Source organism: Miscanthus floridulus, chromosome 3, assembly GCF_019320115.1.
Source record: "Miscanthus floridulus cultivar M001 chromosome 3, ASM1932011v1, whole genome shotgun sequence".
Taxonomy (NCBI): Eukaryota; Viridiplantae; Streptophyta; class Magnoliopsida; order Poales; family Poaceae; genus Miscanthus; species Miscanthus floridulus.
In genome coordinates this window covers 112,233,568-112,244,437 of record NC_089582.1, presented here as the reverse complement: position 1 = coordinate 112,244,437, position 10,870 = coordinate 112,233,568, and the positions used below count along the sequence as shown (strand labels likewise).

Below are 10,870 nucleotides of genomic sequence, written 5' to 3'. Positions count from 1 at the left end.
GACCTTGTGGCCGACTGTAATCTTACATAGGTTTTCTGTTTCCCAACCCAAAAAATAGTCTCCGTTTACTGGTGAAAATTTTTGTGAATTATATTGTACACCTTTTAGGGGTTACTTTATGAACTACTTTATGAAAACGAGTCATATAAACGTTGAGTCGATAACTCAAAGGGCGTGGCTAGCGTCCGGAGCCCTTCATCCGGACGCCCGCGCCGCTGCACCTGCCTCAGCTTGCTGCACTGCTGCGCCTGCCCGCCCATGCCTCCCCTGCTGCGCCGGCCCACACCTGCTGTGCTTTCTAGCCCACGCCTGCTAATGCTGCGTGCCCACTTGCTACTGTTGCACATGCTGCATGTTGCCGTACACCCGCGCATGGAGACCGCCTACGCCTGCCCTTGCTTTCCGCGCTGGACACGGAGGCGATGGAGCAGTAGGTGAGGAGAACCCCGATCTTATTTTAAAACATCCAGATGCAACAATTATAGCATACTTCTAAAGAAAATAAAATATTTGAAACATGCATACGAAACACACTTGCAAAAATACGTGAAAAACGCTTGAAACCATTGAAAAACATACGCAACATTTAGATAAACACATTTGCAACATACGTCGCAAAAAAAGATGGAACATTGAGAATAGAAGCTTGCAATTATGCAACATTCCGATCTACTTTTGCAACATCCATCTGAAACACATGCAACATACCTATGACACATCTAAAACACTTGAAATGTACACTTGCAACATGTGTTTTTCGTCCTTCTCCCGTGCGACAGAGAGCAGAGCGATGAACGGCCGGTTCCGGCCACCGGTGGCCGAGGATGGTGGCACAGCCTGGCAGCGGCCAGCTACGCCTGCGCCTGGCCTAGGCCCGACTAGCGACGGCCCCCTCTCCTGGTGCCTGGCCTGAGCATGGCGGAGGACGGAGCACGGCATGCCACGGCAGGGACGGAGGCGTCGCTGCAGTCGCCAAGCACGCACATGGAGCTTGGAGCAGAGGGCGAGACACCGGCGACCAGGTTCAGCAGCAGTTGCAGTTGGTGGGGCGGCCGGCTGCATACCTTGGCGAAGGATTCCTCCTCTCCCAGGGGGACGAAGGCGCCATGGGGTACGGCGCTGCGCGCCGCAGGAGATGGCGGCGGCGGCACGCCAAGAGTAGGCCGCGACGCGAGATAGAGGCTCCGCGGGGGATGGCGGCTGCGACGCTCCGAAGTGTGGCGGGCGGACGACCGCACGACACGGTGAAGCCGAGACGACGTGAGGCGGAGTCAGATTTTTTTTTTTTTTTTTAGAGAGAGGCGGGCGAAACAGAGTGAGATGCTGTGTCCGACGGGACGGACGCCTGCATCTAGCGTTTTCGTAACTCAAAACCAAATGTAATCATGGCCGCTAAGCGTTTTGGTAACTCAAAACCAAAAGTAATCATGACCGCCGAACACAACGACGTTACATTATCAATTGACAGACAAACCACCGTACTCCCAAAACATAACATTATTAGGAGATTATTTTTCAATACTCCCCAAAACATAGACAAACAGATGATTTTCAGAACACAAAGGACATGTATGATTCTCAATGTGCTGTGAGAAGAAATTTGTTAAGATGCCCACCTCTCTGAAAATCCTCTCTATGCATCTTTGGAGATCATCAATAGATGCTTACAATTGGTTTTCTTTCTTTCTTTGGACACAAGCTCAATGCAACCATTTAGCGCCACTTGACCATCAGAGAAGTTATTACTCAAACAAGAAGTAGATTTCGTCAGCACATCCAAATCAAAGTTCAATGACAACCAGTCCACAGCAAAGAGGTCACAATTCAATCTTTAGATTCAATTACGACCTGATCCTGACTAAACTGAAATACATGACAGATTCAGTAACCTGGCAATGACAACAACACTGCAGCAACCTGCATGCTGCAGCCGGCAGAGAGGGGAACCTGCTCACAGTCACACCTGCGCTGCCTCCCGCTCGCGGTTCCACTGCTCAATCTTCGCCCTCCGCTCCTCGCTGCCTTCCCTCAACGAGCTCCTGCTCCGGCTCCTCGACCGCCCGCGCCGACGGCGGCTCCCGTCGCTGTCGTGGCTGCGGTGTCTCTCGCTGCTCCTGCGGCTGACGCTACGGTAATTGTAGTAGTAATAGTCATGGTCATCGTCGCGGTCCCTGGACCTGGACGAGCTACCGCGGCGGCGGTACGGGCTCGGGCTGCGGCTGCCCCGGCTGTGGCTCCGGTGGGAGCGATGCAGGTGGCCGAACAGCTTCCGCCGCAGGTCGCGGCCGACCTGCTTGACGTGCATGAAGTTGCAGTATCCGCCGCGGTTGCAGCTGTGCTCCTCGAACTGACGGCAGGTGGCCTCCCGGAAGTCCGTCACCGGCGAGAACTCGGCGATGATGGGGCGGCCCGAGTAGTAGCGGCCCTGCAGCGCCTGCAGGGCGCGGGCCGCCTGCTCCTCCTCGCGGAACTGCACGTACACGTTCCCGATCATGTGGTCCGCGAGGTTGTCGCAGACGTGGAGGCTCTCGATCTCGCCGTGCTTGCTCAGCTCCTCGAAGATGTCCTCGTAGAAGTCCTCGAAGTCCTCCTGGATCCGCTCCGGGTCGATGGGGTTGCCCTGCGCGTCCACGCCCGGGGTGATCATGTCCGGCCGCTGGTACATATTGCACAGCAGCAGCGTCGGGGAGATGGACGGCTTGTTGTGCAGGCGAGAGCACCGATCGCCGTGGCGGCACGCGCCGATCTTGAAGTAGAAGGGGCAGTTCACGCGGTCCTTCTCCGTGCCAAAGATGGACGCGAGATGCTCAGCCATGGGTGCCTGATTCCACCTCTACCTCTACCTGCTCGACTCGATTCGTCGCCTAGAGATTTCTGTGGTTTCAATTCAAAGGTCAGGAATTACAGGCACACAATATGCAACAGCTAGGATTGACAAACAAATAGTAATAATCCAATAAGCCCATGAACTCGCTAGGTAACAGCATCAGGGATCTGAATTTTTCCCGGAGAAGAAACCTTCAAAATAGCAGCCGCTTCAATTTCGAGTAAAAGAAATTTGACGGAAATAAAACTAATCTTATCCTTTATGCGTCGATTTGTAGCGGAAGATCCAACATCTTCCGACCTGATAAGAATCGACAGAGAAAGTATCAATCCATGGGGAAACAAATGGACACGGTATATGTCGCAGCAGGCGCAATCCGATCCTAAACCCGATACGCACGTACATCCAGACATCTCTAATACGCCGCGCCATAGATAGGGGAGAGGAGGTTTACCTGTTTACCAGAGAGCAGCGCCGCCGTAGCCGGAGCCCGGGGGGAAGCAGATGAGTACGGACCCGCTGGATTTGGTGGATGCTTCGAATCGCGTCTAGAAGCGCATATAAGGGCTGTGAATGAAGCTTCATCCGGCTGCTAATTTCCAATCGGACGGTCCTGATTGGTGACACTGGTGGTTACTAGAACCTTCCACAGAGCGTGGGCTCGTGAAGCCCATGTCGGCCCAGCATGAAATTTTTTTGTAATTCCAGCCCACGCCATTCTCCTCTAACAGAGAGAAAGTTGGAGTGAGACAGCCAGGGTCCAGGGGCTTTATCGGCGAGGGTACAAGGACGAGGAGAGTTGACGAGGGCACAAGAATGAGAGAACACAAAAACATTGATTGGTCCTCAATCAAAAAGGAAATGATTGTTTTGGCCCTCCTCCTTTACTACTATCAGGAGCCGATAACAGGGAGAGATTGCTATTTTTAGAAAAATGGAATCTTTTATTTTAAACTAGGCATAAGTTATGCAATCAATCAAATCAAATAGAATTAAAAGTTGAAATTACCATTTAAAAATATGACTAAAGACAATCTTATCAACCGTAAGCGGAAAGATGTTGAAAGTTGTTTGCTTTTTTTACTTCATCAGTTCTGAATTGTAGTTCACTTACCTTTATTTTAAGTCAATCTTTTTTCTAATTTATGTTAAGTTTTTTAGGCAAATATATTAACACCTATAAGTATAAATAAATGATCTATCAAGATATATTTAGTGAATAATTTAATATTACATTATAGATATTAATGTAATTTTATATAAATTTGTTCAAAATTAGGGAAGTTAGACGTAGGACAAAGAAGTGAACTAAATTTGGAACTAGCAAATAGGCCACTCAACACATGTTCTTTGACAATCATGTGGTACACTCCATTTGGAGAGTGGTTGAAGCTGTGTTTGTTTCACATGGGACACGCATGTTCTAATTCATTTTGTCTATCTGGTTGAACCAAAATAGGGTGGTTAAAAAAGGACACTATAATCCTATTTGATGATCATTTTCAGGGCTATATATATTAGACTCGCATTTGGTTCATCATTTTTTTTTCAAACGAGAATGGTATTAGACCAAGATTGAGGTGGGTGTGTCATATGCTGCAGAGCACCTTTGAAGACGATCGACTCTTCGTCATGCCCATAGACATAGGTAACAGGCTTTGCCCTTAGTTTGTTGGTTGAGACTTGAGACGAGGGTTTGTCTACTTTTGCTTGATTGTTTTATTTATGAGAGGTTGGTTTGTTAATAAATAAATAAACAGATCTCTAACCGGCAACGTACGTGAATACAGGCACGATGTTCGATGGCGCACGCCCAACGTTCTGCGGGCAGTCAAATTGACCCACCACAAACAAACTCGCCAGGCCGCAATAGGAGAGGTCAGAGGAGCAAGAAAATTCAGAGTTCGAGCACGCTGCACACCGTGACGCAGGTAGGTGACGAGCGACTCCGAGGCAAAGGAGGCCACGGAACCAGCCAGCCCGCCGCCGGCAATCGCAGCCGCGGCCGCTACCAGCTCTATATCTCGATCACATCTTCGTGGACTCGTGGTCCGGGCAACGCAATTCCGATCAGAAGAGTGGGAGCGCCGGAGAGGGAGAGGGAGAGGGAGCGCTCCCCTTGGCCCTTCTCCCCATTGGGCATTGGACATCGTCTAGCTCGGCGCGGCTGTTCCTGGATCGCGTTATGAAGTCTGATGCTGTTCTTGAGCGATATATGAGCGCTCGCATTCCCTCCTTTATCAGGATCAGCAGGTCCAGAGGATCCCGCTAGGTTCTTGAAATCTCATACTCAGGCCCTATTTGGATACTCTAGCACAGCTAGAGGTTAGAGTTAGTTTCTAGCTCAGGACTAGCCCTGAACTAACTCTAGCCTAAGAGATGTTTGGATACAAGGGTTAAAATGATAATAAATGTGCTTTCCAAATCATTGGTGCGGGTGAAAGTAGAGAGAAAACAGTGGACCCCACCTCAAATAGCCCCAACTAACCCAAATAATCACCTCTTTGGGGGGATAGTTTTTTAGGGTGGGCTAGTTGCAAATAACCCACTCTAGCCCTTCTGTTTGGCTACTTTAGAGCTAGTTGAGCTCTAACTAGCCCAAACTAGCTCTAACCCATGGATCCAAACAGGGCCTCAGTTCCGTTCAATCATCGGGATTTTCAACGGCCTTTGCGGGATTCAATGTGGGCGTGTCTCTCTGGACCAGTGTGCTGTTAAACGGCAGGTAGGTAGCGTAGCCAGTACTAAACTGAAACCCCACGGCTAGATTTGGATGGGCTTCAGGGTTTATTTGCGCTTCTCGTAAGAAGCACAGAGCAAGCCAGCGCTTAGCTTGTCAGATACACGTTTGGATGCCGGCCTCAGAGTGCAAGGCCAATATATTGGCCGTTGACAGCATGCAAACCTACCGTTTAGAATTTGGATGGTAGCCAACCTTTTCTTCGTACTCTTCTTGGGTGGAATCCTTCAAGAGGGGAGAAGCCAGAGTCACAAAGTTCATGGGACGATTGGTTGGGTCGTGGAACAGGATCGAGGAACGTGATACATCTCAGGAGATGATTTTTCACTGTGGGAGCGAGATTGTTTCGCGTCGCATTTCTGGGGCATTGGAATCATGGGGCACATGGCACCGTACCATGTTTCCATCGACACTGGGAGAAGCATTAATGTCGCATACATCTCGCAGTTGTTTGACAGTATCTAGGATCGGGTCTTGATTTAGACCCAGTTTGGACCTCCCAGCTAATTATTAGCTGTGTTAGCTAGGAGAAACCAACTAATTATTAGCTGGTGGTAGGTAAGACATTAGCTAGACTTATTAACTGAGGATTCAGATAGGTCCTCAGCTATTTTTAGCAGGTAACTATTAATTGTAGAGATCTAAATTCCAAACAAACCCTTATAAATGGCTCCAACGTTTGAAAGGCTTTGGTGTCCTTACTTTTCTTGATTGTGGGGGAGCTAATAGTTTGAATTTTGTGACTTAAGAGACTGGAGAGAGCACTAGTCTCTGTTGTTTTGGATAAAGGAAACTTTTGGGTCTATTGTATTTTTTTATTAGAACTTTTGCAACTTTTCACATAGGTTTATTGTTTTGCTTGTTTTTTTTTGTATGGTCTGTTTGTTGATAATGCACCATCTCTCGGACCGTCTTAGCTTTCTACGGTTAAAAGTTCATCAGAATGTTGTAAATTAAACCAAATACTCACATCAAACCTAAAGATTATGTTGCTTAGTACTTTTGCCTATTATAATCTTGTATCAAGTACTTCACACAAATTTTATGATTCATTTCAGGATAAGAAGCATTGCATAATTTGAATCCTCAAAGTGAAATATGGATCTCGTAGAACTCTTCGTCACAGCATGTGTTCCGGTCTTTAACATGCTTCTGGTAGCCGGTGTTGGGTCGTTTTTAGCAACTGATTTTGCTGGCATACTAAGCAAAGAAGCAAGAAAACATTTAAATAATGTAAGTAATGTAAAAGACTGCACGAAAGCAGTAATTGATCTAAACAAAGAGTTTTAACATATTGTGTCATGATTTTATCTTATTAATACTGGCCACGGGCCACAGCATCCTTTTTCTAAAGTTTCTATATCTTTCTTTTCTCTTCAGGTAGTATTTTATGTATTCAGTCCCTCCCTTGTTGCAATCTATTTGGCAAAAACAATCACCATGGAAAGCTTGGCTAAACTGTGAGTATTCAACAATGGCAATTAAGTGGCTAAATGCTAACTTAACTATCTAGCGCATCCAAATACTTTGTGTATTATTATAATGAGAAATAAATAAGAGGATTACTTATTTTCCCTAATTCAGGTGGTTTTTGCCAGTAAATGTTCTTCTTGGTTTTACCTTTGGTTTATTCTTTGGATGGATTGTGGTAAGAGTTACAAGAGCACCTGCCAAGCAAAGAGGCCTCATTTTGGGTTGTTGTTCTGCTGGTAACTAAGTGTACTTACACACCTTTTTTGCAATTATTAGTAATTAATGATTAAACTTCAATTTTTAGATAAACATAGTGCAGAACCTTCAAATGCTTATTGCTATCTCAGATAGGCTATATGCGTGTCTATTTGCTCTAGATTTCGGTGCTTTGTGAAGGAGCAATTATTCCCATGGCTCTAGTTCATCTTTGAAGGGAGTGGCTCTAGATCAGATTGGATGTGCAGAGTAGAACTTACTTCGTAAATATACATTCTTTATTTACCCACTTTATTCCTTTGAAAATCTTACAGACATTCAACTTGAAGCTAGTTAGAACGATCCTAGCAAATAGTCAAGTAAGGAATCAAGATACGAGTGAAAAGGACAACTGAAGAATCAAGTTTCGTTGTCAAAAAACTTATGTTTTGCTGGTAGATACAAGCTTCCGAACACTAGCTAGTGCTCCCTCCATTCCAAACTGTAGAATATTTTGGCTTTTCTAGATACATAGACTTTGCTACATGCACTTAGATATATACTATGTCTAACAACGCAGCTAGAAAGCCAAAATATCTTACAATTTGGAACGGAGGGAGCAGAACCAAATCAAAAGCAAGAATCACCAAAATATTTATTGTTATCTTACAAAAGTCACCATCTTTAAACTTTATAAGGTGCGGCAGGGGCAGCCACTACCGGAAAGCCTGCAGCATGTTCGCTTGCTCGTATCTGGCTTATAAGCCATGGCTTATCAGCACGAACAGTATTTTTCTCTCACACCAAACCAGCCAACAGTACTTTCAGTCATGGTTTATAGGCCAAACCAGCCCAAACGAACAGGGCGCTGATAGCCAAAGCTGATGCAAGCTAGTTTCACAATTAGTAGTATCTTGTACATGTCAAGATAACCTTCGTTACTTGAATCTAGAAGCCAAAACGAGCTAGTTTATTACCGGATCAGCAATTCTAAGGCTCTTTCTCTGAATATTGACCCTGATTAGACATGCATAGAAATGAACTTATTCTAACACTCATATTTTGCCCTTTCTTATATTTTCATAAACTGTTGTCAACTTGCTGGGTCAAATGCAGGCAATTTGGGCAATATTTTTCTCATTATCATTCCAGCTCTTTGCAAAGAGAAAGGAAGCCCATTTGGAGCACCTGATGTTTGTCAGAATCTTGGACTAGCATATTCTTCACTCTCAATGGCTGTAAGTCAATTGTTGCTTGAGTATTTAGTATATTTCCATTTTTGTAAGCCTGCTTATGCTTGCAATCAGTTGCAAAACTCAGTCACTAATGTGAATGGCTTGCTACAGATCGGTGCCATTTTCCTATGGTCTATTGTGTATAATATTGTTCGTGTCACATCAAACGTGACGCAAGGAGATGACAATGCTCAAACAAATGAAACGAAAGTGTTAAATTCAGGAAATGCTACAGCAACTATTGCAGAAGAGAACTGCTCCACCTCAAATGATTGCACCAATGAATGTACACTCCCTTTGTTATCGACGAGAATAGTTCCTGCTAAAAATAAGGTTTGTCAAGGCTGAAAGATTTTTCTTACACAAGTTGCACTGCTCTATATGTTCTACAGTTTTGCTTGCTTGGAGCACTATAAGATTTAAAGTTGTGTAGGAACCAATGTTGAAGAGAGCACGAAAGTTCTTATCATCAATTTCTGAAGCAGTTGACTTGAAGAAACTCTTTGCTCCTTCAACCATTGCAGTGGTACACTGGTTTGATGAGCTATTAACTCTATTTTATTATAATATCATGTTTATTTTTTAACCGAAACCCAATGGTAATTGCTGCGATCGCTATATCCGCAAGATATCTCTGCAACCTTAAAATCGCAAAAGAAGGCTATTTTGCTTGATCCCTTGTCTGTACCGCTTTCAACATAATGAGGCAATCCCTATGGAACTTTTGTAGATTGTCGGCTTCATAATTGGAGGAACACCTCTGATCAGAAATGCTATAATTGGCGACAACGCTCCACTTCGTGTCCTACAGGAATCGTCTGAATTGATAGGGTATATATAGTTCTACACTCCTTAACTTTGTGAACATACTTGGTCCTCTTGATTAGTTAAATTTTGTTATCTTTTTTTTTTTAATCCTGTTGTGTTATGAGCCGAACTTTTTCAGCGAATAAACAGTGTTTTCTCTCGTATCAAATCAACGAACATTACTTTTTAATTTGTCTTTTCAGCGAAGCGAACAGGGCCGTCTTACCCCTTACCTCTAGGTAGTTCCTAGTCTGGATATCTAATCAGTTTCATGGGTTGTGCCCTGTACAGTGGAGGAGCAATTCCATCCATCACATTGATAATGGGAGCAAACCTTCTGAACGGTAACTTTTTTTATTACTTCTGAATGGTAACTTTTGCTTTGCTCTGACCGCAAACAACAGTATCATGCATGCATACCATGCATGCATATAATGTTGTGTTATCTTTAACTGTCATATTATGACAAAGAAAACACATAAATCAAATCTGATGAGCACAAGCATGCATGATGCACGAAACTCTTATTACCAGGAGTACGGGGCAGGGCAAGTGTTCCACCGTCGGTGATAGCCGGCGTCATAGTTGTGAGATACATTCTGCTTCCGCTGCTCGGCACCGCGCTGGTGAAGGGAGCAGTCCGGCTGGGCCTCATCCAGCCAGACCCCCTTTACCAGTTCATCCTCCATCTGCAGTATGCCGTGCCACCCGCATTGAACATCGGTAATATAATAATGCACCCCCTGCGTAGCCTGGTAGTTTTATTTTTGAAGATATTATGCGTGCTCGTCTGCAAGTGAAGTGGGTGCTGTATCTTTTTTCCAGGGACTATAATGCAGCTGTTTGGCGTCGGGGAGAGCGAGTGCTCGGTGATCTTCGTCTGGGTGTACGCGCTCGCCACCGTCGCCGTGACCATCTGGTCCGCCTTCTTCATGTGGATGCTGTCGTGAGCCCGCGTCAGTAGTCAGGACACACGAGGCCGGAAATGTTGTATTGTTAAAAATTTGGAAAATGGAATTGAAACACCTCTACTTTGGCCACCGGAGAGAACTGGCGGCGTCGATTGGCAGGAAGCACGAGCACGGCGGTGCTTCCTGCCCGCCGCTCCGCACGCTTCAGGCACTCGGGTCGGAGACAACTGCAGCCGGTACCCTGCACTCCTCCTGCAGGCAGCGCCTTGCCGTCCCGTGCCATCCCCTCTAGGCCTCTACACCGCACGCAGGCCGTGGCAGGAACGCATGGCCGCGCCGTGATCTCTGTCCATCGCCTCGGGCACGGCAGTGGCGGAGTGTCCCCGCAGCTGGACTGGACAATATGCCCGTGCCCGTACCGGCTCCGGCGCTCCGCCATGCTTGCGCCCCGGCCGCACGGGAACGTGACGCCGCGTTGTGGGTTGCTTCACGCAGAACGCGGCTCGCGTTTTTTTGCCTCTGCGTGAGAATGGCGGCCCAGCCCAATACCCTCCTCTTTCTCTTGTTTTATTTTTTCCTTTTTCTTTTCTTCTTTTTCACGGGAGGAGTACGGGACGGCCGGACGGACAGGAACAACCCATGCGAGTCGGACTCGGACACTGGCCACGCGTGCTGCCGGCCC

At 46.3% G+C, this 10,870-nt stretch overlaps 2 protein-coding genes across 4 annotated transcripts; one reads left to right on the top strand and one right to left on the bottom strand.

Moving 5' to 3' along the window:
• Nucleotides 1-1,739: 1,739 nt before the first annotated feature.
• LOC136546505 (splicing factor U2af small subunit A-like) lies at nucleotides 1,740-3,432 on the bottom strand. 3 transcript variants are annotated; one of them, XM_066538482.1, is made up of 3 exons: nucleotides 3,282-3,426; nucleotides 1,948-3,127; nucleotides 1,740-1,917 (listed from the first exon to the last, which is right to left on the bottom strand). In XM_066538482.1, the coding sequence occupies exon 2, from the start codon at nucleotides 2,813-2,815 to the stop codon at nucleotides 1,958-1,960; it is 858 nt and encodes a 285-aa protein (XP_066394579.1). In that variant the 5' UTR covers nucleotides 2,816-3,127; nucleotides 3,282-3,426; the 3' UTR covers nucleotides 1,740-1,917; nucleotides 1,948-1,957. The 3 variants fall into 3 exon arrangements, with proteins under 3 accessions (XP_066394579.1, XP_066394580.1, XP_066394578.1); XM_066538483.1 differs by having other exon boundaries at nucleotides 1,740-2,874; nucleotides 3,282-3,432; XM_066538481.1 differs by having other exon boundaries at nucleotides 1,740-3,127.
• A 975-nt stretch (nucleotides 3,433-4,407) lies between these two features.
• Nucleotides 4,408-10,227, top strand: LOC136546504 (protein PIN-LIKES 3-like). Its single transcript, XM_066538480.1, has 12 exons — nucleotides 4,408-4,475; nucleotides 4,618-4,758; nucleotides 6,626-6,800; nucleotides 6,948-7,027; nucleotides 7,152-7,276; nucleotides 8,352-8,473; nucleotides 8,582-8,803; nucleotides 8,904-8,996; nucleotides 9,201-9,301; nucleotides 9,569-9,621; nucleotides 9,812-10,000; nucleotides 10,103-10,227. Exons 3-12 carry the CDS (start codon nucleotides 6,666-6,668, stop codon nucleotides 10,225-10,227), a joined length of 1,245 nt encoding a protein of 414 aa, XP_066394577.1. The 5' UTR covers nucleotides 4,408-4,475; nucleotides 4,618-4,758; nucleotides 6,626-6,665.
• Nucleotides 10,228-10,870: the final 643 nt, after the last annotated feature.

Coding starts and splice junctions, on each gene's coding strand:
- LOC136546505 (XM_066538483.1), bottom strand. CDS start 2,815: ATGGCTGAGCATCTCGCGTCCATCTTTGGCACGGAGAAGGACCGCGTG.
- LOC136546504 (XM_066538480.1), top strand. CDS start 6,666: ATGGATCTCGTAGAACTCTTCGTCACAGCATGTGTTCCGGTCTTTAAC. Junction 8,804..8,903: donor TAGTTCCTGCTAAAAATAAG/GTTTGTCAAGGC, acceptor AAAGTTGTGTAG/GAACCAATGTTGAAGAGAGC. Junction 8,997..9,200: donor CTCCTTCAACCATTGCAGTG/GTACACTGGTTT, acceptor GAACTTTTGTAG/ATTGTCGGCTTCATAATTGG.